This window comes from Indicator indicator, chromosome 13 (genome assembly GCF_027791375.1).
Source record: "Indicator indicator isolate 239-I01 chromosome 13, UM_Iind_1.1, whole genome shotgun sequence".
In the NCBI taxonomy this organism is placed as follows: Eukaryota; Metazoa; Chordata; class Aves; order Piciformes; family Indicatoridae; genus Indicator; species Indicator indicator.
Window position 1 is genome coordinate 28,314,792 of NC_072022.1, and position 25,913 is coordinate 28,340,704.

The 25,913-nt window shown below is 51.2% G+C and overlaps 2 protein-coding genes across 3 annotated transcripts in view; one reads left to right on the top strand and one right to left on the bottom strand.

Moving 5' to 3' along the window:
• VEPH1 (ventricular zone expressed PH domain containing 1) overlaps positions 1-25,446 on the bottom strand; it is a 71,990-nt gene extending 46,544 nt beyond the window's left edge. For both annotated transcript variants that reach the window (XM_054386080.1, XM_054386079.1), the window contains exons 1-3: positions 25,309-25,446; positions 15,140-15,355; positions 14,158-14,332 (exon numbers count right to left, since the gene is read on the bottom strand). In XM_054386080.1, coding sequence (XP_054242055.1) covers positions 14,158-14,332; positions 15,140-15,355; positions 25,309-25,446 — 529 coding nt within the window. The remainder of the gene's footprint in view (positions 1-14,157; positions 14,333-15,139; positions 15,356-25,308) is intronic.
• On the top strand, positions 2,094-9,300 carry PTX3 (pentraxin 3). The gene is made up of 3 exons (XM_054386081.1): positions 2,094-2,241; positions 2,976-3,509; positions 8,687-9,300. Exons 1-3 carry the CDS (start codon positions 2,094-2,096, stop codon positions 9,298-9,300), a joined length of 1,296 nt encoding a protein of 431 aa, XP_054242056.1.
• Positions 25,447-25,913: the final 467 nt, after the last annotated feature.

Below are 25,913 nucleotides of genomic sequence, written 5' to 3' on the forward strand. Positions count from 1 at the left end.
CTCGGTGGCTTCACTCCTCTGGCTGCAGCTCAGGCAGGGAGGAGAAGGGTGAGGAGGAGGCTCTGTACCACAGAACCAACCACAGCTATGTGCTGAGATGGTGCCAGCCCCCCACAGCTGATCCAGGACCATGCTCTGGCTATGCTTTGGCTTTGCTCCCAGCACACATTGATGAGCAGCAGAGATTGCCTTGAGCTCAGTCTCTACCCTGACCAACCCAGCAGCACAAAGAGCTTTGTGAAGAGCCTGCTAGCACCCTGCAAACATAACATGGGCAGAAGGAGCTCTTGAAGCTCAGTGGTGTTCTGACATTCACTCCAAGCTGAGCATTCAAAGAGCACCAAGAGAAGTTATCTTCCCCAGGATGACTCAGGTGAGACAGGAGGTCCTTGACACACTGCTGTGCAGAGTGACACAGGGCTAGAGCTGAGCCTCAGATGGAAAGAGAGCACAGACTGCAAGTTAGCTGTGGTTGTAGAACCACTGAAGGCTTTTGGGAGGACAAGATCTTTGAGATGACTGAGTCCAACCATTCTCTAATGCTGCCAAGGCTGGGGCTAAGCCATGGCCCTCAGCACCACAGCTCTGCCTCTTGGAAACACCTCCAGGGATGGGGACTCAGCCACCTCCCTGGGCAGCCTGGGCCAGGCTTTGAGAACCCTTTCAGTGAAGAAGTTTCTTCTAATGTCCAACCTAAACCTCTCCTGGTGCAACTTGAGGCTGCTTCCTCTTACCCTGTCACTTGTTCCTTGGGAGAAGGGACCAAGCCCCACCTGGCTCCAGTTTCTTTCAGGGAGCTGTAGAGAGCCAGAAGGTTTCAGCTCAGCCTCCTTTTTCTCCAGACTCAACACCCCTAGCTCCCTCAGCTGCTCCTCCCCAGCCCTGTTCTCCAGACCCTTCCCCAGCTTTGTTGCCCTTCTCTGGACCTTCTCCAGCCCCTGACTGTCCTTGGAGTGAGAGGCCCAAATATGAACCCAGGATTTGAGGTGTGGTTTTGTGCTATTCTCTGAATACCCCATGGCCAATACCTCCCTGGTACCATCAGCCCTCACCTCACCTGAGCAAAGCATCCCTGAACTAATGAACTGTTCAACTGAGAAGCTTCCCAGAATTAAAAACAAAGACCAATAACTAGAATCAGAGAACTGGGTGGGTTGGAAAAGCTCATCCAGTCCAATCATCAACCTGACCCCACCATGGCCACCAAACCCTTGTCCCCAAGTGCCATGACCACAGATTTCTTCAACACCTCCAGGGATGGGGACTCCACCACCTCCCTGGGCAGCCTGTGCCAATCCCTGACCACTGTGGCAGCAAAGAAACTGCTCCTCACCTCCAACCTAACCCTCCCCTGGAGCAAATTCAGACCAAAGATTCCTACACCAGACTGATGCCCAGTCCAGGAGTGCCTCATTTTGTTGTCCCAACCTGAGCAGAACCAACTCCAGTGGTGCAGCTGCTGAGCTCCACATCCCCCACACAGGACACCAGCAGTGCTGTGTTATCCACGGAGTTCTGATGTTGTTATTGGTAACTGGGGCTGGAAAAGCACAAAACTCGAACACAAGCTGCCTTTGTGAGTGCCCTCAAGCAGGGACCTGAGCCTGCAGCAGAGGTTTTTGCACAGAACTCTCTCAGAGAGCTGCACTACATCGCTCCAACCTCACGCTGTATCCAAACCAGCCCCAGGCAGTTTGTCGTTCCACCAACCCCCTCCAGAGCCCTGCCATCTATCAGCCACAAGATGAATCTGCAGAAAAACATTTCCTTTTCCACAGCCGACCCCAAGGAACACCCCCGAGGCAGCCAGCTCCGAGCGATTTCATCCCTCCCTCATCCTCGCCTCGCAGCACATTCCCGCAAGCAGCTTTCCCCATTCCTTCCCCTCCCCGGTGCAAGGCTGGGAGGCTGGAGCTGAGCGAGCTGCCCGCCCCCTTCTCCTCCCAGCCAAAACCAACAAGCAGCAGAGCTCTTATTACAAGCCTGGCAGCAGCGCTGCTCATTCATTCAGGGCTTCGTCAGGGGCTCGCTCGCAGCCTGCGCTCCGCTCGGCTCAGCTCAGCCCTCAGCCGTCCTCAGGAAGCAGCACGAGAATGCTGCTCCGAGAAGGATTTGCTCTGCTTACCCTCTGCTGTGTTTTCAGGGCTTCTCTGGCTGCGCTGGATGAAGAGGATGACTATGACCTCATGTACGTCAATCTGGATAATGAAATTGAAGGTCCGGTTCAGGGCCCCGAGGAAAGTAAGTAGGATTTAAACTGAACTGGTGCTGAGTGCAGCGTTTCAGCCTTTGTTGTCTGCTCTCTGTGACTTGTTACTTTTAAAGCCATAAATATTTGGGGATTGGGTTTGGTTTTGTTTCCAGAGGAAGCAGAATGTTTAGGTTGGCAAAAATCTCCTTGCAGCTACCTGGAGGGAGGTTGTAGCCAGGTGGGGATTGGTCTTTTCTATGCAAGGAGACAAGCCTCGAGTTGCACCAAGGGAGCTTGAGGTTGGCCAGGAGGAACAATCTCTGCCCCAAAAGGGTTGTCCAGCCCTGTCCCAGGCTGCCCAGGGCAGTGGTAGAGTCCCCATCCTTGGAGGGGTTTAAAAGCTGTGGAGATGTGGCGCTGGGGGCCAGGGTTCGGTGGTGGAATGGGCAGTGCAGGGGTAAGGCTTGGATCTGATGATCTCGGAGGTGTTTTCCAACCTTTGATGTTAGGTTTGTGTGTGCTTGCACCCGGAGCTATATAGGCAACAAGTGCTACACAGCCCTTGGGTGCTGTGCTTTAGAATCTGCTGCAGGCTCCATTCCTCACTTTTGCTGCAGAAAGCTGTGGCTGAGCCTTAGCTTTGCATTCCTGTGGCACACACTCCCTTCCTTTTCTCCCCTGGTGAGGGGCTGGAGCACACAAACCTCGCACAGAGCCAGCCTTGGTCCTCCTGTTTGAAGATCTAAGCCCAAAGCAATGCCAACATCTGTGTCTCCTGTTCCAGCCGCTGCCTGTGACTGCCAGCAGGAGCACACCAAGTGGGACAAGCTCTTCACCATGCTTGAGAACTCCCAGATGAAGGAGAACATGATGCTGCAGGCAGTGGAGGAGATCCTGAAGGTGGACTTGCAGATGCTGAAGGCAGAGCTGAGCCAGCTCACCACCAGCCTCACCAACACCTTTGCCACCACGCTGGAGGAAGTCACCTCCCACCTCTCGTTCCAGGTGGAGCAGGTGCTGGTGAGGAGCAGTAGCCAAGCTGAAGAAGCCAAGAGGCTTCAAGAGGCTGAGCAAGGAAAGGTTCTTGAACACATTCTGCTGCTGAGCCACAATGTGTCCAGCAGGCTTGGCCATCTGGAGAGCATTTGGCTGGGGAGATCTGAGGTGGAAGCTCAGGAGACAGCCTTGCAGCAGGATAAATTCAGCCCCACTGGAGCAGACAATCTCGTTTTGAACTCCCTGTGGAAAGAGCTACAGCAAACCAGAGCTGAACTGAAGACATCACAGCAATGGGCAGCTCAGCACCTCCTGCCAGCAGGTAAGTCCATGTGTGCTGTCCTTCAGCAGAGAGCTCTCCTTGGTGGGTCTGTCCAGACAGACATCCCCTGGCCATCCTTCTTCAGCTCCTTCCTCTGCAGCTGAATGCAAAGCAAAGCTGAGAACAGCACAACAGCTCTCTGCTGGAGCCTGTGGATGGCTCCTCCTTGGAGGTGTTCAAGGGCAGGTTGGATGAAGCCTTGATGTGTCCCTGCCCATGGCAGGGGCTTGGAACTGGAGGATCTTTAAGGTCCCTTCCAACCCAACTCATTCTATGAAAATCTTTAAGGGAGTGAAACTCATCAGCTCCTCTCAAAGAGGCAGCACTGAGCTTTCCAAAGGAAGGATCAAAGAAGGGTTCAATCCAAGCCCTTACCCAGGGCAAACCCAGCCAAGATCCCATAGAAAGATAAGCTCACAGCTCAAGTTTCAGGGCTGTTTTTCTGCCCACTCTAACAGGAAGACATGAAAGGAGGTAGGGGTGGTCTCTGCTCCCAAGGAACAAGCAACAGGAGAAGAGAAAACAGCCTCAAGTTGCACCAGGGGAGGTTTAGGTTGGACATGAGGAGTAATTTCTGCCCCAAAAGGGTTGTCAAGGCCTGGCCCAGGCTGCTCAGGGCAGTGGTGGAGTCCCCATCCCTGGAAGGGTTTCAAAGCTGAGGGCCATTGGCTAGTGGTGAGCTGGCAGTGCTGGGGTGAGGGTTGGACTCCCTGATCTTGAAGATCATTTCCAACCAAAGCAATTCTATGACACCCAAAAAGCAGCTGCAGCAGCTTGGGTTACGGCAGTGCAGGCCTCCATCTCTTCACAGTGTGGGTACAAACCTCCTACATGATCAAAACAACCTCCTCAGATAGAGCTCTGCCCACCATATGTCTTCTGCACGCTGCCATGTCTTGAACAACCATTTACTGATTTTTTTTTTCCCTCCACAAATCTAAGTTCCCGTAGCTTCTAAACCCCACAGAAATCTCCCCCCGGGGGTGTGTGTGAACAGAAAGGCAGAGGTGCAGCTACACCAGCCTTCCCTACAACCCTGAGCAGCCCCAGGGAGGGGGCGAGGAGGAGCAGAGGTACTTCCACAAGCTCCTTCCAACCCAAACACAGAATGCTGCTGACTCACATCAAATCACTTCACACTCTAGCATGGAGCTAGGGAGGGCACAGAGTCAGTCTTGCAAGGAAAATTGCAGCTTCTCCTCCTGTATTTATCACAACACTTCAGTCACCTCTGCAGGCTCACAGGATGTTAGGGCTTGGAAGGGACCCCCAGAGATCATCAAGTCCAACCCCCCTGCCAGAGCAGGACCATAGAATCACCTGCAGGTCACACAGGACCACCCACATCCAGATGGGTCTTGAAAGGCTCCAGAGAAGGAGACTCCACAACCTCTCTGGGCAGCCTGCTCCAGGGCTCTCTGACCCTCCCAATGAAGAAGTTCCTCCTCATGTTGGGGTGGAACCTCCTGTGCTGGAGTTTCTATCCATTGCCCCTTGTCCTGTCCCAGGGTGCAACTGAGCAGAGCCTGTCCCCTCCCTCTTGACCCCCAGCCCTCAGATATTGATAGACATTGACTAAATCCCATCTCAGTCTTCTCTTCTCCAGACCACCACTGCAGAGTAGATCTTCCAGCAGACTCCTGTTTGCCCCCAAACACATGAAGACTGCCTTCCAGCAGGCATCATCTCAACTCCTCCTTTCACTCCCCTGTTTCACAGCCAGCCAGCAGAACACTCAGTTGTTCGGCTCTAGGTGAGAGCAAAATCTTGGTCATCAGTGAGGGTATCAGCCTCATCCCAGATTCACAGAATTATTGAGGCTGGAAAAGACCTCTGAGATCATCAAGTCCGGCCTGTGACCTACCACCACCACTTCAGCTAAACCCTGGCACCAAGTGCCACATCCAAGCTTTTCTTGGAGACCTCCAGCGATGGAGACTCTACCACCTCCCTGGCAGTCCATGCCAGGGCACATCCAGCTTATTGCAGAGAATCACAGAGGTGTTTTGGTTGGAAGAGAGCTTTCAAATCAGCCAGTCCAGCCTTCAGCCCAACCCCACCATGGCCATCAAACCCTGGCCCCAAGTGCCATGGCTAAGCTTTTCTTGAACCCCTCCAGGGATGGGGACTCCCCAGGCAGGCTGTTCCAACCCCTGACCACATTTCCACTGCTTCCTACATGGCTTTGGAAAAAAATACTCTTATTTTTCTTTTATTTTCTTACATTAAGTCCTTTCCAGAGCCTCTTTCTCTGGAAACTATATTTATTTATTTCCGCCCCCTCCCCCCCCAAAGGGAACTTTTAGCAACTGCCTTTAATTCCTCACATCTTGACCCACTGCCAGCTGTGCTCCCCAGGGATTTTCCAATCACACTTTCTGTTCTTTGGGGAGGCTGCTTTGAATTTTGTTGAGGCTGTGATAACAAAGCCTGAAAGCTCACTAATTAAAAGCTTTTGGGTATTTTTTCTTTCTACTTTACCATAACATTCCTAAAGTAGCATTTGAAGGGAGTCTCCCCAAACAGTTGCTCCCTGCTCCTGAAAAGGGCCAAGGAAGAAAGGCTAAGAACTGCTGGGAGCTGAGAGGAAGCAGCCTGTGAAATAACACAGGAGCTGAATGCTGGAGGACACAAAGAGTTCTTCATTCACTGCAGCAGAAGTTTCAACACAGTTTTTGAGACATTTCTGATCCTCCAGCTTGTTTCAACAGGAAAAAAACCAGTTTTGTTAGAGAGGGTGGGGGGACTGCTGTTGGCCCCCCTCAGCACCTGGAACAGGAACTTCCATGCAACCAGGAAAGAAAAGTGGCTTGAGTTTGGTGGGGATCAGAGCAGTTCCTTTGCCAGCTGTCATAAACCTCTGCTTGTGGTTTTAATTCCTTTAATTTCTGCTGCTAACATCCTGAGTAACTGGAGGTGAGGAATGAGCTGGGTTTAAAATAACCAGTTGCCTCAGGGCAAGGGGGGGGATAGTTGCAGCTGAAAGAGGAAGATTCAGGGTGGAGAGAAAGATGACATTTTTTAACCTGAGGGTGGTGAGGCACTGGCCCAGGCTGCCCACAGAGGTGGGAGCTGCCCCAGCCCTGTCACCAGTGCAGGTCAGGTTGTTTGGGGCTCTGAGCAGCCTGCTCCAGTTGCAGATGTCCCTGCTGAGTGCAGGGGTGGACTAGATGACCTTTAAAAGCCTTTTCCAACCCAATCCATTCTATGTTTTCTATGCTCAACCAGCACACAGGACAGTCACTGATCAACAGCCCTACAGAAGGGCCAGAAAAAGAAGTTGTAGCTAGAGGTTGGACTTCTGGAGTTCACCCAGTCCAAGCCCCTGCTCCAGCAGGGCACCCAAGGCAGCTTGCCCAGCAGCACAATGCCCAGGGGGGGTTGGAAGCTCTCCAGAGGAGTCTCCACAACCTCCCAGGACAGCCTGTTCTAGTTCTGTCACCCTGTTCCCTTCTCCTCTGCTGCCTGCTTATCCATGGGATCACCCCAGGACATTCCTCATGGCACATCTCCACAGCAGCCCTAAACACCCCAGGATCCCCCAGATAGCTAAACTTTCCTTGTGATTGATCACTGAACTCACCCTGTTGGTTCTTCCATCAATCCATAGTGAGCAAGAGCACAGAGGCTAAACCCAGAGAGAGAGGTGGAACAGAGAGAGGTCTACCTGACAACATGAGCCAGTGTCAGGTGTAGCTTCTCTCACAGGCCCAGCAAGGAGAAGCTCTCCCAGGAGACGCATCAGAGCAGAAGGCATCTGTCCTGCAGAGCCCTGGGGAAGATCAGGTTCCCAAAGCAAGCACCAGGCAGACAAGCAGCAGAGGTGGTGGAGTCTCCTTCTCTGGAGACTTCCAAGACCCAGCTGGCTGTGTTCCTGTGTGCCCTGCCCTGGGTGACCCTGCTCTGGCAGGGCAGCTGGACTGGCTGATCTCTAGAGGTCTGTTCCAACTGCTTCATTCCATGATTCTGTCAAACCCCAACATCCCTTCACAGGACTCAGGACCTAGGGGCTGGCTGAGTCACCCACCAGATCTGACCTGCATCATGCATGAGCTGAGACCTCAGCTGCCTTTGACAAGCCCAGCAGTGAGCATCAGTCAGGAGTCCTAATTCTGCATGAACCAACAGAGTTATAGAAGGGGTTGGGTTGGAAGGGACCTTCCAAGGTTGTCTGTTCAGCAGGGACAGCTGCAGCTAGAGCAGGTTGCTCACAGCCCCCAGACAACCTGGCCTGGAATGGTTCCAGGGATGGGACATCTCCCACCTCTCTGGGCAGCCTGGGTTAGGGTCTCACCACCCTCAGTGTGAAAAGTTTCACTCTAGAGAGAAGGAAGAATCTCCCTCTTCTGGCATCTTAGAGTCATTCAGGTTGGAAAAGACCTCTAAGATCAAGTCCATCAACCCACCACCACCTTATGTCTGGTCTAAAACTCCCTCTTTTCACTTGAAACCCTCCCCCCTTGTCCTGTCACAGCAGGCCCTGCTCAGAAGTCTATCCCCAACTCAGCAGAGACTTTGGGTGGTGTAAGCAGCACAGAGGATCCCCTGGTGCAGGGACCCTCGAGCACATACCATGAGCTGCATCTTGAAGGACCTCCTGCCCTCCAGTGCTAAGCAGCTCCAAAGGAGCTAAGTGATGCCTAGCTTCTCCAAGACTGACCCAAGTTTTCCTCACGCCAGTGCTCAGCAGCTGAGCAGGAAGGTGACTGACCTCACTGATCAGGACTGCAAACCACCTTGCTGTGGTCAGCAGCAGAGTGGAGCTGCAGTTCGGTGAAGCCACTTCCTTTGTCTTCTGGTTATGGCTCCAAAAGCACAACTCTTAGCAAGGTGGAGATGAGGATTGATTGCTCACAGCCCCAGACAGCCTGACCTGGAGTGCTTCCAGCCACAGGGCATCTACCACATCTCTGGGCAACCTGGGCCAGGCTCTCTCCACCCCTAGGGTAAAACATTTCTCCCTTCTCTCCACTCTGACCCTCCCTCTCCAGTTCAAACCGTCCCCCCTTGTCCTGTCCCAACAGGCCCTGCTCACAACTCTGTCCCCACCTTCTGCTCAGCCTCTTGAAGCACTGCAAGGCCACAAGGAGGTCTCCCTGGAGCCTTCTTGGCTCCAAAGCCTGGGAGCCTGCTCCACCTACCATTGGTTCACCTGACCATCTCTCTGCCTCTTTCAGGGTGTGAAACAGCAATTCTCTTTCCCATGCGTTCCAAAAAGATCTTTGGGAGCGTTCACCCAGCCTCTGGGATAACCTTTTCCTCCTTCACTGCTTGCATTTGGATCAAGGTGACTGAAGCTCTGGACAAAACTGTTGTCTTCTCCTACGGAACCAAGTTCAACCCCTACGAGATGCAGCTCTACCTCAGCAGAGACTCTGCAGTGCTCCTGGTAGGTGGGAGCCAGCACAAGCTGACTGTTAGAGGTGTGGTTGTTCCTGGCAGATGGCTCCATCTCTGTGGTTCCTGGAGCTCAGAGAATGGATCTGCAGCCCTGTGGGTGAAGGGAGAGCTCCTGGCCACCGCCTTGGACCTTGCTGCTGGTCACACCGTTCCAGAGGGAGGGATTTTGCAGCTAGGTCAAGAAAAGAATGGCTGCTGTGTTGGAGGTGGTTTTGATGAAGCTTTGGCCTTCTCTGGCAAACTAACTGCCTTCAACCTGTGGGACAGAGTGCTCAGTGCCAAGGAGATAGCAGCCCAGAGCAGGGAGGACACCTGCAGTACCAGGGGCAATGTCGTCGGCTGGGGAGTCACAGAGGTTCTGCTGCATGGAGGGGCTCAGTATATCTCTTAAATTCTTGAAGGCAGCTTCTGGAGCAGAGAAGATGTTTGATGAAGAGCTGAGAGCAGATCTGTAGAAGAAAACAAAGCCCAGGAGCTCGTGCCCCTCAAGTTTCCAAGGAAGATTAGTGTTGGGGACCTGTGGAGATGGGCTTGGACCTCTGCCTGATGATTTGGCAAAGCACTGAAAATCAAAACACATCAAGGCACTGGGAAAGCTGCTCCTGGGGCCAGGCCACTGCTGACTCTAGTTTGGGGTTCTCTGCTGCACAACAGTGAGTGCCATCATGGGTGTCTCAGAGCTGAAGGGTGCTCCTGGCATCCCCTGCTGAAGCAAAGAACCATAGAAAGGCTTGGGCTGGAAGGCGACTTGTTCCAACCACCTCACCCCAGGCAGGGACACCTCCTGCTAGACCAGCTCATGGCCCCATCCAACCAGTGGCTTTCAACACTTCCAGGCTTGGAGCCTCCACAGCTTCTCTGGGCAACCTGTTCCAGTGCCTCAGCACCCTCATGGGGAAGAATTTCTTCCTAATGTCCAATCTTCAATTCATCTGCTTCCAGTTGAAGCCATCAGCCTCATGCTGTCACTCCATGCCTTGGTCAAAGATCCTTCTCCACCTCCAGGCTGAACAACTCCCTCAGCCTATCTTCAGAGGAGATTTGCTCCAGCCCTCAGATCACCTTCATGGCCTCCTCTAGACAACTCTCTGCCTTTCCTGGGTTGAGAGACCAAGCTCTGCAGAAGAGGTTGTGTATCTTCCAGGCTCCTCCAAGACCTTGGTGTCCACAGTGCTGATGTGAATTGTGCAGAGGAACCAGAGAAGCCCAGGAAGGTGTTGTCTGACTAATCCTTGCTAGTCATTTGTAGACTGTACCCAACCTAGGCTCTTGTGGAAAGCCTTCTTGACATGCCATGTCCCAGTGCTAGCCCCCACCATAACCTGCTGTCACATCTGGAGAAGGCACAGCTGTATCATATTGTAAATTGACTCAGTGAGAATTTTTATTGGAGATTATTTTTGTAAATAAAGATCTTTGACCAAACCAGAGCTTCTCCTGGGCCAAAACTCTGAAAGGCAGTTGGCAGCCCAGGGTTTGAGTCATGCAGTTTGGGCTGCTCATAGAAAATGGCATCAATGTCAACAACCAGAGGGAGTTTCAGGGGACTGACCTCCAGAGACAGCTTTAAAGACTTATCATAGAGTCAGAGAATTGTTCTGCTTGAAAAAGACCTCTGAGATCATTGAGTCCAAAGGTTGACATAACACCACAGAGCCACACAAACATTCAGCTTTCTGAATCACTCAGGATCTCCAAGTCCAACCCACAACCCTACTCTGTAAGGCTCACCCCTGAACCACAGCCCCAAGCACCACAGCCAAACCACCTTCAAACACAGCCACCCACTCCCTAGGCAGCACATTCCAATCCCTGACCACTCTTGATGGGAAAAAGGGCTCCTAATGTCCAGCCTAAAGCTACTCAGTGGCAGCTTGAGGCCATTCCCTCTTCTTCTGTCACTGATTAGCTGTGAGAAGAGACCAGCAGCAGCCTCTCCACAACCTCCTTTCAGGTAGCTGTAGACAGCAATGAGCTCTGCCCTCAGCCTCCTCTGTTCCACAATAACCATCCCCAGCTCCTGCGGTCTCTCTCCATCAGATTTCTTCTCCATGGTAATCCCTCCTGTGAGCACTGCCACATGCAAGGATCTTCCACCCTAGGAGTTCTCCCACGTGGACATGGCTGCTTGCACAAAGGAGATGCTTCAGGGAGGTGGTGGAGTCCCCACCCCTGGAGGTGTTCATGAAACCTGTGGCCATGGCTTGATGGCCATGGTGATGTTGGGTTGCTGCTTGGACTCAATGATCTCAGAGAGCTTTTCCAACCACCACAGTTCTCTGACTCTCTAAATGACCAATGCTCAGGAGCAAGCACAACAGAAATCCCTTGCTAAACAACCTTAACCTCCCCACCAAAGAAAGATTATAGCTTCCATTCAGCTGCTGTCAGCCAGAACACAGCCCCCTCAGGCTTACAGAAACCACTTGAGGTCCATTGTGCAAGGGGAAAACCACTTTCAAATCCTCTTTCTACACTGTGCCCTCAATTAAATGAAAATTAATGTCCATGAAATGTAGCAGGGGAAAAAAAAAAAAAAAAGGAAGATGATGATGATAAATCCTCAAAAAGATTATAGGAAAGTCCTTCCTGGCTGCTTTTCCTTACTGTGCCACATACCTGATATGCTTTGGCTTGGAAGCAGCCTGCTCCTATCTCTATCCTGGCTTGCAGAGGACCAAAAGCAAAGCCAATCCTTTCCTTCTCACTGACTCAGCTCTTCCCAACTGCTTTGCTCTTCCTTTATCACCTCTGTGGACTGACAAAGCTTTAGTCCCACAGTCTAGACCCCTCCTGCCTAGCACAAGTCACCTCCTGTATTTCCTTCCTTGCTTAACTCTGGGGTTTTGTCCACACTTACTTTGCCTGTCTGGAGTATGTGGGGGGAGGTTGGGCTCCAGATACAGTAAAGCCAAAGAGACCCTGCTCTAAATGGTTGGGCTAAAGCTTGGGCTCCAGGACCTCTCAGAGGCTGGGCTCCAGGACCCCTCAGAGGTTTTTTCCAACCAAAACAATTCAAGGATTCTCTGATTCTTGCACTGCAGACACAGAAAGGAAGGAGCAAGCACAAGATCTGCATGCCAGCAGTAGGTTGCTGAGCCCAGTCCTGCTCTCTCACCAGCCTCTGCTGGGTGCTTCATCCACATCCTTTGTCTGAGCTCCTCTGGAAGGCAGAGCAGCTGTGGGACTCTCAGAGTAGAGGGTAGCTGTGCTGCTGCCCCCTGGGAATGAGAATCAATCTGCCAGGTCTACACTGATGGAAGGTGCCAGGACAGGGCTCACCAGCATCACGGGCAGGGTATGGACATCTGCATGTTTAGCAGGTGAGTTCACCCTAACTGGAACAGAGTGCTTAAATACTCTTTTTAGCTAATAAGGTAAGAGATTGATTAAACAGCCAAACAGATGCCCCTGGCCATCAAAAAACCCAAATCCAGTTAGCTCTCAAAGACTGGCAGGCAAGAGGCCAAGCTCTGCTATCAGTCTCCCTGGAGCCATTAGGCTGAGCCCTGTCTGCAGCACCAGAACAAGGCCCTTTGTCCCCAGCTCTGCTCCATAAATCCATCCTGGGCAGCTTATCCTCTTCCCTTCTCCCTTCAGCAAACACTCAGCCTTCAAGCTGTGCTCTTAGCCTGCTGCAGGCCACCCTCTGCATGCCCCAAACACAAACCATGCTCAGTGCACTGCAGCCACAGCTCCAAACAAAGCACTCAGCCTATTCCCAGTGCCCTCTTCCAGGCTGGAATAGCATCCAAACCTGATGTCCACAGCAACATCTGCTGGTGGAACATCATCAAGACACAAAACCAAGCAGGCACAGTCATGATGAGACCTTCAGTGCTGGGAGTGCATAGAACAGACTGGGAGGGACCTCCAAGGGTCACCCAGCCCAACCCCCTGCACTCAGCAGGGACATCCTGCACTAGAGCAGGTTGCTCACAGCCCTGTCCAGCCTCACCTTGAACATCTCCAGGGAGAGGACACCAACCACCTCCCTGGGCAACCTGTTGCAGTGTTCCAGGAGCCTCCTGGTGCAGAACTTGTTCCTCACATCCAATCTCAACCTGCTCTGCTCTAGTTTGAAGCCATTGCCCCTGGTCTTGTCCCTGCAGGCCTTTGCACACAGTCTTCTTGTAGCCCCTTCAGGTGCTGGAAGGCTGCTCTTAGGTCTCCCCAGAGCCTTCTCTTCTCCAGGCTGAACACCTCCAGCTCCCTCAAGCCTGTCCTCATAGCAGAGGGACTCCAGCCCCCTGAGCATTTTCATGACCTCCTCTGGACCTGCCCCATCAGCTCCATGTCCTTTCTGTGTTGAGGACTCCACACCTGGACAGAGCACTCCTTTCCCACTCCTCTGCCTGCACCATGGAAGATGTTTGAATCAGTTTCTACTCACAGCAACGAGTTACAAGTGGTGATGAAAAGGCTGAGCAGAAAAATCCACACCACAAGCCTTGAAAGAGTTCTCCCTGTGGCCTTGTAAGCTGTTAGCAGTCCTGGACCCCACTCAGTCTTATCACATAGCTCACACCTACATGGAGCCAGGGGGGACTTGCTCTCTTCTCCCAAAGGAACAAGCAATAGGATGAGAGGAAATGGCCTCAAGTTGCACCAAGAGAGGTTTAGGTTGGACATGAGGAACAATTCCTTCCCTAAAAGGGTGGTCCATGCTGCCCAGGGCACATTCATTGCCTGTCAGGACAGGACATTTCCTCCAGCATGGAAAAAAATAGCAGCACTGTGGTGGTGGTGCTGCTGTTGTGGGTGTTCTTCCTTCCCCTTCCAAAGATGTTTGTGTTGGTCAACAAGAGAGGTGGCCATAGACAGATGAGCTCACAGCTCAAGTTTCAGGGCTGTTTTTCTGCCCACTCTAACAGGAGGACATGAAAGGAGGTAGGGGTGGTCTCTGCTCCCAAGGAACAAGCAACAGGAGAAGAGAAAACAGCCTCAAGTTGCACCAGGGGAGGTTTAGGTTGGACATGAGGAGTAACTTCTGCCCCAAAAGGGTTGTCAAGGCCTGGCCCAGGCTGCCCAGGGCCATGGTGGAGTCCCCATCCCTGGAAGGGTTTCAAAGCTGTGGTGCTGAGGGCCATGGTTTGGTGGTGAGCTGGCAGTGCTGGGTTGAGGCTTGGGCTGGGTGGACTCTTCCCACCAAAACAGTGGCATGGTTCCACGTTGTGCACATCTAACACAGCCTCACTAGTGGTGAGCACATGGCAGGGGGAACTCCAAGCTCCCAGCACCTTCCTACCTTGAAGGACACTCTTGACAATGATGTCTGTGTGATCAGCCAGCAGCTCTGCCTTGGCAATGGCAGCCAAGGAGAGGTAACTTGACATATTCCTGCACAGCTCCTTGTTGCCCCTCTGAAGAAATTTGACTGCCACTGGGACAGCCAAAGCCATCACTGGGGGTTGATTGTAATTCTGTAATGAAAAAAAAAAAAAAAAAGCCACAAAGTAGTGAAAAATGAAAGAGAGAGGCAGAGAGAGGGGCAGAGAGAAAAGGTTAAGCTAAAGTCTCACAGGCAAGGTTGTGTTTTGGAAGCACCACTGAAAGAAGACTTCAGAGAAAGAGCAAATGAAGAAATGGAATACTGCTGCCCCAGGAAGTGCCCAGATGCAGTATTTGGCATCCTCAGGAGCAAGCTGAGGGATCCCCAGGGTCCAGCCTCTTCTTCCCTGGCTGCTGTCCCAGGAGGACTCTGTCGCTTCTGCCTTCCATCCCCATCCCTGTGTTCCTGAATCCAGCTCCTGAATCTGGTTCCCCTCTGCTGCTGAGTGCAGTCTGTGCCTTGCCCAGTGCCTGCCCCCAGCATCAGTGGTGCCATCCTTGCCATCAGGGCTTGGGTTCCCTGTTGGTTTGTGTCTCTATCCCATGGCATTGTTCTTTTTCCCATCCCAGTTGGGTTTGTTTCTTTCCCAGCCCATCAATCTCTCTCCCTTCTTCCCTTTGGGAAGCAGAGGGGCTCCTGGAGAGCCTCTGGCACTCATCTGGTGGCCAGCCCAGCCCTGTCCCTTGACAAGACTTTAAACACTTCCAGCTAAATTAGATGAAGACTGTTAAAACCTTTATGGAACAACAGATCCAAGGAGGGGCTAAGCAGGACCCTTCATGGGACAGTGACCTACTTTTGCCACTTCTGCTTGAGTGTTAAGCAGTGAAGAGCAAAGAAAAGCCCACAGAAAGCAGCTGTGCCATGGATGTGCTGCATGCAGCAGCCCAGGGGTTACCTGCAAGATACAGCTGGTGATGTCAGAAGCAATTTTGGCATGTGGAGTGTCCTCATCTTTTCCAGAGGGCTTCAGGTTGTGCTCCAGGCAGGACTCCCAGAGAGCCACCAGGGATTTCCCATGTTTCTGGATGGATGAAGTCTCCCTGATGGCTGTGGTGATTCTGGTGATGCAGATCTCCACCACAGCCTGGTCGTTGTCATTGCTCTGGTAGTCCTGGGGCAAAGGCAAAGACATTTCCCAAGGAGTGCTGCTGCCTGCCAGGGACCCCAACCCAAGGCCTTAAAGCCGCCCCGGGGGTGTCTGCTCACTTCCACCTTTACAACAAATGAGACTTAAATACCTTTTACAGACCTGGTGTGTTGGTGTGAGCTGAAATTCCCCCCCCACCAACAATAACCAGGCTAGCTCAGTCTGGAAGCAAATGAAAAGCTGTATTTACAAGCAGAGTCTAAAATCTACAATGAAATGCAATGAATATATACAAATATACAAAATTCACAACATTCACAAATATATACAATCAACAGAAAAGCACAACCGATCTCCCTTTGCTTCCCCCCAAGGGGACCCTCCCAAAGGGGCCTCCCTCTCCCAGGAGCTTCCCCCCCCAGACCCCCCTGGACAGAGAAGCAGAGTTAGTTAAGCAGAAAGTTGTTAACTTAGCTGCCAAGGTCAGTGTGTTATCTTCAGCCAGAAGAGAAGAAGAAACAGCAGCCAGACAGCCCAGCAACTGCCCCCACTGCCGAACGCAGAATGTGCAGAGTGCCTACTTTGTTTTGGGTAATAGTTCTTAAACATTTCTATCTATCCAATGGAAGTGTTTAGAACAATCGTTATTTTGCTTTCTTACACCCAATAGTGACTTATTTACATTCTTTCACTTTCTCTGTTCTGAACTTTGCAAGGAAAAATTAAAAAGACAGTTTCAAACCACCACAGTCCACCCCTTCTAAACAATTCCATTGGCTGCTACTATCAGTTATCTAATCTAAAATAATATCTACAACAATAGGTGAATAAAGACCATAGTCCATTCCGGCTATTTCAGATGTAGATGATTCAAAAGAGTCAAATCACAGGAAAAACAGCAAACAGCTTGTTTCCTCGCAGATGGAGCAAAGAAAGGAACAGGGACTCTCAGGTGACTCAGGGCTCTCAGGGCTCGTGCACCGTAGATCTCATGGACTCTCCTCTTGGGCGCGATGCTGTATCTGTGCAACACTCTGAATTTAACCTCTTTCAGCCAAAGTTAGATTTCTTTGTGGAATACACTGAATTTCACCATTTTCTTGCATCACCCAATAGGTGTGACCAGGACCTTCAGCAGAAACCACCCCTCGGACAGGTTTGGCCTCTCCTGAAGGAGAAAATACCCAAACAGTTTTGCCTAACAGATTCTTTTCTCTGATAACAGGAACTCTATCACCTTCTTCCTTTCGCAACAAATCTGATTGGGCAGGTCCAGCTCGATTCACTGAACCTCTACTATTCACCAACCAGGTTGCTTGTGCTAAATGTTTCTCCCAGTTTTTCAAAGATCCACCCCCCATGGCTTTGAGAGTGGTTTTCAGCAAACCGTTGTAGCGTTCGATCTTCCCTGCAGCTGGTGCATAGTAGGGAATGTGGAATATCCACTCGATGCCGTGCTCTTTGGCCCAGTTTTTTACAAGATTGTTCTTGAAATGAGTTCCGTTGTCTGACTCAATCCTCTCTGGAGTTCCATGTCTCCACAGGATTTGTCTCTCCAGACCAAGAATGGTGTTACGTGCAGTTGCATGAGGAACTGGATAAGTTTCCAGCCATCCAGTGCTTGCCTCTACCATAGTCAGCACATACTGCTTACCAGATGGAGAACGAGGTAGAGTGATGTAGTCAATCTGCCAGGCTTCACCATACTTGTACTTGGACCATCGGTCACCGTACCACAAGGACTTGATCCGCTTTGCCTGCTTAATAGCAGCACAAATGTCACAGTCATGGATGACTTGTGTGATAGCATCCATGGAAATGTCAATGGATCTGTCACGAGCCCATCGGTAGGTTGCATCTCTGCCTTGATGTCCTGACGAGTCATGGGCCCACCGGGCTAAGAACAGCTCACCTCGGTGTTTCCAGTCAAGATCAGGATCAGGATCAGAGTTTGTGTCCACCTGGGAAACTCTTGCAGCTAGATCTGCCTGATGGTTGTGGTGTTGTTCCTCAGTAGTTCTGCTCTTAGGAATGTGAGCATCAATGTGTCTCACTTTCACTGGGATTCTCTCAATGCGAGCAGCAATGTCTTGCCACAGATCTGCAGCCCAGATTGACTTTCCTTTCCTCTGCCAGCCATTCTTCTTCCAGTTTTTCAGCCAACCCCACAAGGCATTGGCTACCATCCATGAGTCGGTGTAGAGATAAAGCTTTGGCCATCTCTCACGTTCAGCTATGTTAAGAGCTAGCTGGACAGCTTTTACCTCTGCACATTGACTGGATTCTCCTTCTCCATCTCTCGCTTCTGCAACTCTGTGCGTTGGACTCCACACTGCAGATTTCCATCTCCGCTTGTTCCCAACAAGACGACAGGAACCGTCTGTGAACAAAGCATATCTCTTGTCATCATCAGACAGATCACTGTAAGGAGGAGCTTCCTCAGCACGAGTTAGTCTCTCCTCTGGAGGCTTAGCACAGCTTGTGCCTTCTGGCCAGTTTGTGATCACCTCCACCAAACCAGGCCTTTCGAGATTTCCCATTCGAGCTCTCTGTGTTATCAGAGCCATCCACTTAGACCAGGTAGCATCTGTTGCATGATGTGGTGAAGAACCTTTGCCTTTGAACATCCAATTCAGAACTGGCAATCTAGGAGCTAGAAGAAGTTGTGACTCAGTTCCGATCACTTCAGAAGCAGCTTTCACTCCTTCATAAGCAGCTAAAATCTCTTTCTCTGTTGGAGTGTAGTTTGCCTCTGAGCCTCTGTAGCCACGACCCCAGAAACCAAGAGGACGTCCTCGTTTCTCCCCTGGAGCTCTTTGCCATAAGCACCAGGTTGGACCATTGTCACTCGCGGCCGTGTACAGAATGTTCTTAATGTCTGGACCAGTTCGGACAGGTCCCAGACCCATCGCTTGGACTACCTCTCGCTTGATCTGGTCAAAGGCTGCTTGTTGCTCAGGACCCCATTGGAAACTGTTTCTCTTTCGAGTCACATCATAGAGAGGTTTCACAATCTGACTGTATCCAGGAATGTGCAGTCTCCAAAATCCCACTATGCCTAAGAAACGCAGAGTTTCTTTCTTGTTGATGGGATTTGCCATGGTGGAGACTCTGTTTATCACATCCATTGGGATGTGACGGCGACCATCTTGCCACCGCACTCCCAGAAACTGGATTTCTCTGGCAGGTCCTTTCACCTTGTCTCGCTTGATAGTGAAACCAGCTTGCAAGAGAATGTCAAGGATTTTATTACCTTTCTCGAAGACTTCTTCAGCAGTCTCACCCCAGACGATGATGTCATCGATGAACTGAACGTGTTCTGGAGCTCCACCTTTCTCCAAAGCATCATGGATCACTGCATGGCAGATGGTTGAACTGTGAATCCACCCCTGGGGCAAACGATTGAATGTGTACTGAATGCCTCTCCAGGTGAAAGCAAACTGAGGCCTGCATTCCTCTGCTATGGGAATAGAGAAGAAAGCATTAGCAATGTCTATGGTAGCATACCATTTGGCCTGCTTGGATTCCAGCTCATATTGGAGTTCCATCATGTCTGGTACAGCTGCACTCATGGGTGGAGTTACTTCATTCAAGGCATGGAAATCAACTGTCAGACGCCACTCTCCATTCTGCTTTCACACAGGCCAGATTGGACTGTTGAAAGGTGAATGAGTTTTGCTGATGACCTTCTGACTCTCCAACTGACGAATCAAGTTTTGAATGGGCACCAAAGAGTCACGGTTGGTTCTGTATTGTCTGTGATGCACAGTTTGAGAAGCAACCGGCAGCTTTACATCCTCTATCTCATGTTGTCCCACAACTGCAGATTCATCTGAAAGCTCAGGTCTGATAGACAACTTCAATTTTCCTCCATCAATTTCTACAGTTGCTATTCCAAAAGCCCATTTGTAACCCTTAGGGTCTTTAAAACGCCCTTCTCTCAGAAAGTCAATTCCCAAAATACAAGGTGCATTAGGACCTGTTACAATAGTATGTTTCTTCCACTGCTTCCCAGTTAAACTTATATCAACCTCTATCTTAAACAACTCTTGAGATCCAGCAGTGACTCCCTGAATAGTTATAGATTCTCCCCCTTGATAATTTGATGGTATTATGGTGCACTGAGCTCCTGTGTCAACCAAGGCCCTATACTTCTGAAATTTTGAAGTGCCAGGCCACTGGATGTACACATCCCAATAGATTCTGTTATCTCCATTATCCCTTACCTCCCCCTGGCGGAAGGCAGGGCACCCCTAATGGTGGGGATTACCTCCACATGTACAGCTGGCACAATGTCCAGCATCAGAATTAGGATCACTGTTGGAGCTATCAGAGTTGTTCTGGGAAACTGAGGAAGCGACAGCTACCCTCCTGGTATTGCTACCTCGAGATCTGCCCCTCTGCAGGTCCCGTAACCTCTTGAAAAGATCAGAAGTTGGTTGACCATCCCATCTGTTCATGTTCTCACCAAACTGATCACGCAGAGTTATCCAGATACTGCCACGTGATTGCCTCTGCTGTCTGTTTTGGTTTGACCTATTCTGGAATGGCCTTCTTGGAGCACGTCTGTTTCTGACAGCTGAAACTTGTATCCATCTGGAGGAAGAGGAATTAGAATCATCCCCCTTCATCAAGTTGGATATGGAGGTTTTAAGTTCCTCCTTCAGCTCTTTCATGCAATTCTCCATCTTTCCAGACAGAGTTTCAATGGCTGAAACCAAAGAAGTACGTGCAAGACTATCCTCCAACTGCCTCATTTGGTCAGTGAAATGGCCAACAGTAGGAGGTGCTCCACCATAATTTCTTGCCACAATCCTGCTTGCCAGAATAGTGGCATAATTAGGAGGAGCAAGCTTAATGAGCTTTTTGGCAAGGCCTGTTCCAACAGGAATTTCATCAGGATTCAGAGTCTTATGATCTCCATACATTACTTCTCTCACAGCAAACTCTCTCAGACGCTTGATTCCCTCAGCTATTGTGGTCCAAGGCTTAGGGTTCCATGGTAAATCATCTCTGCTGGGGTACCTCAGCGAGACTGCCAGTAGGAGGCGTGCCCACAGAGAAACTTTACCAATGCACTTGCCTAGGTGCCTGTCTATGCCTGTATCCTTTGAGAGCATCCCCAACTGAGAGGCCGACTTGTCACCTACCACCAATGTTGGGGCTCCCATATCAAAACACCTGGCTAGCCAAGACAGGACTGGCTCATTATCTCCTCTGATGTAATCCTTCCTCACATGTCTAATTTCCTGTCTGGGTGCATTAGCTGACTGTATGTCATCCTCATCATCATCATCATCATCATCATCCTGAGGTCGCTGTCCCCATAATCCTATTTTAATCCTCCGTTGAATTTCTTTGAGTTCAGAGGCACTACCAGCAGTTGCTAATCTACTAGGGTCTACATCCTGACCTACATCTCCATCATCCATGTGGGGTCTCAAGAGGTCTACCAGAGTTTTAAGGCTAACCCTCTCTTCCTCATCGGAAGGATCTTTCTTAAGAGAGGGACCCTGAGTAGAAGGACCCTCATCTCCATCTGCACCATCTCCTGCAGCATCTGCATCTCCTCCTGCAGCTCCTTTACGCTTTCTGGTTACAGTGGCCACCAAATTTACTGGCTTGGTTTTCACATTCACAGCAGAGTTGGAAGAGCAAGTAGCCTTATGTCTTTCTTGACACAGTGCTATCAGTAGCCATATGATTATTCCAAGAAGCAACAAATTTAAGATTAAGGCTAGTACAAGATATCTAGGGTACCACTGGTTACAAAGACCCTCTGTAGTTGTAAGAGGAGTAACAAACTCATATGTGTCTGCTAGCAGATCCATAGTTGAGTTACCATAGCTTCTTAGCCCAATAAGACCACAACAGAATTCACCAACATTCAGTAACTTGTTCTTAACCCAAAGAAACGACTTATATGCCACGTATCTCACAATCTTGTCTATCATGCAGGAAAAGCCCATCTGTAGACAATCACACTGATAACAGAGGAAATAAAATTACTCAAAATCCAAAACAGCTTCATTTTGCTTCCTAATCTGAGCAGAAATAAATCACAAGCAATCGAGCCCCACGTTGGGCGCCAAAAATAAAAAGTGTGTCGGTGTGAGCTGAAATTCTCCCCCCACCAACAATAACCAGGCTAGCTCAGTCTGGAAGCAAATGAAAAGCTGTATTTACAAGCAGAGTCTAAAATCTACAATGAAATGCAATGAATATGTACAAATATACAAAATTCACAACATTCACAAATATATACAATCAACAGAAAAAGCACAATCGATCTCCCTTTGCTTCCCCCCAAGGGGACCCTCCCAAAGGGGCCTCCCTCTCCCAGGAGCTTCCCCCCCCCAGACCCCCCTGGACAGAGAAGCAGAGTTAGTTAAGCAGAAAGTTGTTAACTTAGCTGCCAAGGTCAGTACGTGTTATCTTCAGCCAGAAGAGAAGAAGAAACAGCAGCCAGACAGCCCAGCAACTGCCCCCACTGCCGAACGCAGAATGTGCCGAATGCCTACTTTGTTTTGGGTAATAGTTCTTAAACATTTCTATCTATCCAATGGAAGTGTTTAGAACAATCGTTATTTTGCTTTCTTACACCCAGTAGTGACTTATTTACATTCTTTCACTTTCTCTGTTCTGAACTTTGCAAGGAAAAATTAAAAAGACAGTTTCAAACCACCACACCTGGGGATGGTCCAAGCTTTACCCCAACACTGCCAGCTCAGCACCAAAACATGGCCCTCAGCACCGCAGCTGACAGCATTGAAACCCCTCCAGGGATGGAGACTCCACCACTGCCCTGGGCAGCCTGGGCCAGGGCTTGACGACCCTTTGGGGGAAGAAATTATTCCTCATGAGCAACAGAAACCTCCCCTGGGGCAACTTGAGGCCATTTCCTCTCATCCTGTTGCTCATTCCTCGGGAGACTAATCCCCGCCTGGCTCCAGCCTCCTTCCAGGGAGCAATGAGGTCTCCCTCAGCCTCCTCTTCTCCAGGCTGCACACCCCCAGCTCCCTCAGCTGCTCCTCCCCAGCCCTCTTCTCCAGACCCTTCCCCTGCTTGGTTGCTCTTCTCTGGACCTGCTCCAGCCTCTCAGTGTCCCTTTTGGAGTGAGGGGCCCAAAACTGAACACACTGGAACAGGATGCACAGGGTTGCCCCCTCCCTGGAGGACCTTGATGAAGTTTCTCCTGTCCAACCTGGTCTTGAACACCTCCAGGGAGGGAGACATCCACAACCTCCCTGGGCAACACCCTGGAGGTACTCAAGGCTAGGCTGGATGAGGTCTTGAGCAACTGGGCTGGTGGGAGGTGTCCCTGTCCATAGCAGGGGGTTGGAGCTGGATGAGCTCTCAGGTCTCTTCCAACCCAACCCCTTCTGTGACTCTATGAGTGTGTGAAGTGGGAGCTGCTGGCTGGGCTGGCAGAGGAACAAATGCCTGGTGCCAGCCATGGTCCCTGACTGTGTGTGGACACAGAGCAGAGTGATCCTGTCCACGCTGCTGTGACATGAACAAACCCAGAGGTCAAATGCAGCCTGAAGGCAGGACTGGGAAATGCTGCAGCAAGTCTCTGATCTCCAGAGCCCTCTGGTGGGAACTGCTGCCGAGTAGCAGGAGATGGCTCCAGCTGCTTCCTGCAGCCTCCTGTCTTTGCACAGACCTTTTACAGCGAATTGAAGACCTTTTCTCCCCCTCTTATCAGGAGCAATCTGTGACAAATTCTTGAGAGCCTGCACTGAGGTGAGTCAAAGCAGAGGCAAGAGCCAACAAGCACTTGCTGAAGGCCATGCAGAGGGAAGCGTGACAGAGAAGTGACCAAAGAGCAGAGCCAGCACTCTGTGGCTGCCCTGATGGCTGAGTCCCTCCTCCTTGCAAGCAGCAGGCCCATGATCAGTGCTGGGAGACTCAGAGGTCTGCACCTTGCCAGGGCTGACTTCTGAGACCACAAGCTCTGGGAAGTGCCATTGAGTGCACCCTCAGCAAGTTTGCTGATGACACCAAGCTGTGTGGTGCAGCAGACAGGCTGGAGGGAAGGGATCCATCCAGAGGGACCTGGACAGGCTGGAGAGGTGGGCAGAAGCCAACCTCAGGAGGTTCAACAAGACCAAGGGCAAGGTCCTGCATCAGGGTCGAGGCAATCCCAAGCACAAATCCAGGCTGGGCAGGGACTGGCTGGAAAGCAGCCCTGAGGAGAGGGACTTGGGGGTGCTGGGGGATGAGAAGCTCAACATGAGCTGTCAGTGTGCACTTGCAGCCCAGAAAGCCAACCAGATCCTGGGCTGCATCAGGAGAATTGTGGCCAGCAGGTCAAGGGAGGTGATTCTCCCCTTCTACTCAGCTCTGGTGAGACCCCACCTGGAGTACTGCATCCAGTTCTGGAGCCTCTGTTACAAGAGGGATCTGGACATGCTGGAAGGTGTCCAGAGAAGGGCCACCAGGATGAGCAGAGGGCTGGAGCTGCTCTGCTGTGAGGACAGACTGAAAGAGTTGGGGCTGTTCAGTCTGGAGACAAGAAGGCTCTGAGGTGACCTTGTGGCCTTCCAAGATCTGAAGGGGGCTCCAAGAAAGCTGGGGAGGGACATTTTAGGCTATCAGGTAGTGATAGAACTGGGGGAAATAGAATGAAGCTGGAATTGGGGAGATTCAGGCTGGATGTGAGGAAGAAGTTCTTCCCCATGAGAGTGGTGAGAGCCTGGAATGGGTTGTCCAGGGAGGTGGTTGAGGCCCCATCCCTGGAGGTGTTTGCAGCCAGGCTGGATGAGGCTCTGGCCAGCCTGCTGTAGTGTGAGGTGTCCCTGGGCATGGCAGGGGGGTTGGAACTGGCTGATCCTTGTGGTCCCTTCCAACCCTGACTGATTCTATGATTCTAAGTGCAGTGGTGAGGACATGGCCCTGCTCCTCCTTCAACCTCCTAAGGCTCAGGAAAGGTTTTGCCCCTCCCTTCAGCAGACTGGAAGCAGGAAGAGCTTTCTGTTTTTATTTATTTAGACAGCACTCTGGAAAGGTTTAACCCAAATCCATGAGCCTGCCATGGCTCCCAGCCCCTTCTGCTGCAAACTACATACAGGGCACCTTCACCCTCCTGCTGATCTTAAATGGGACTGAAATGTCTCTTCTGGGCAAGGGGGGATGGCCAACAGTCAACTGAAGATGAGCCAGGGGGTGCCCAGGAAGGCCACCAGCAGCCTGGGCTGGAGCAGCTGTGGTGTGACCAGCAGGAGCAGGGCAGGGATTGTGCCCCTGTATGCAGCACTGCTGAGGGCACACCTGGAATCCTGGGTTCAGCTTCAGGCTCCTCACTCCAAGAAGGACACTGAGGAGCTGGAGCAGGGCCAGAGAAGGGCAATGAGGCTGGGGAAGGGTCTGGAGAACAGGGCTGGGAAGGAGCAGCTGAGGGAGCTGGGGGTGTGCAGCCTGGAGAAGAGGAGGCTGAGAGAGACCTCATTGCTCTCTACAGCTCCCTGAGAGGAGGCTGGAGCCAGGTGGGGGTTGGGCTCTGCTCCCAAGGAACAAATGACAGGACAAGAGGAAAGGGCCTTAGGGGAGGTTTAGGTTGGCCATGAGGAACAATTTCTGCCCTGGAAGGATTCCCAAGCCTGGCCCAGGCTGCCCAGGGCAGTGATGGAGTCTCCATCCCTGGAGGGGTTTCAAAGCTGTGCAGATGTGGTGCTGAGGTCCAGGGCTTAGCAGGGAACTGGCAGTGCTGGGTTGAGGGCAGGGCTTGGAGGTCTTTTCCGGTTGTAATGATTCTATTATTCTCAATAACTGCTTAATATACATTGATAAAGGTGAACTTGGAAGGCCTTTGAAGGAAACCCAGCTGGGTTTGGTTGCCACATTTTCACAGCCTCCCCTGGGCTCAGCACATTTGAGTGTTGTTAAAAACTCCCCCTTGCCTTTGTCCTCATCTTCCATATTTTCATCATCCACCTAACCTCACCCAAACTGAGCCAGGACAGTGTTTCACTTACTGCAGATGAACTGATTATCCTTATCTGCTCCAGAGCTTCTGAGAGGCTTCCTTCAATTTCAGCATCCTCCAGGGAGAAAAGATCCCCTGCACGAGAGAGGTCCTTCTGTGCCAAAACCAGCCCAAAGAGGGGATGCATGGCTGTTCCACCTCACCATGGGCATGGAGGGTTCAGATGAGGCCAGATGGGAAATGATCCTGAGGGCTATTGATCAGTTCAAGATGAAGAAGAAATCTGGGGCATGTTTCAAGGCTTCCTTGGCCCCAATCTAAAAGGAAAAGGAGGGGGTGGGGATTAGGGAAATTAGCAAACAGAATCCCAGAATGGTAGGGGTTGGATGGGACCTCTGAAGCTCATCCAGTCCAACCCCCCTGCCCAGGCAGGGTCAGCCACAGAAGGTCACACAGGAACTCATCCAGGTGGGTTTGGAATGACTCCAGAGATGGAGACTCCACCACCTCTCTGGGCAGCCTGCTCCAGGGCTACAGCACCCTTAAAGAAGTTCCTCCTCCTGCCCAGATGAACTTCTGATGTTGCACTTTGTGCCCTTGTCCTGTCCCTGGGCACCACTGAACAAAGCCTGGTGCCATCCCCCTGACCCCTAC

Coding starts and splice junctions, on each gene's coding strand:
- PTX3 (XM_054386081.1), top strand. CDS start 2,094: ATGCTGCTCCGAGAAGGATTTGCTCTGCTTACCCTCTGCTGTGTTTTC. Junction 2,242..2,975: donor GGTTCAGGGCCCCGAGGAAA/GTAAGTAGGATT, acceptor CTCCTGTTCCAG/CCGCTGCCTGTGACTGCCAG. Junction 3,510..8,686: donor TCAGCACCTCCTGCCAGCAG/GTAAGTCCATGT, acceptor TGCCTCTTTCAG/GGTGTGAAACAGCAATTCTC.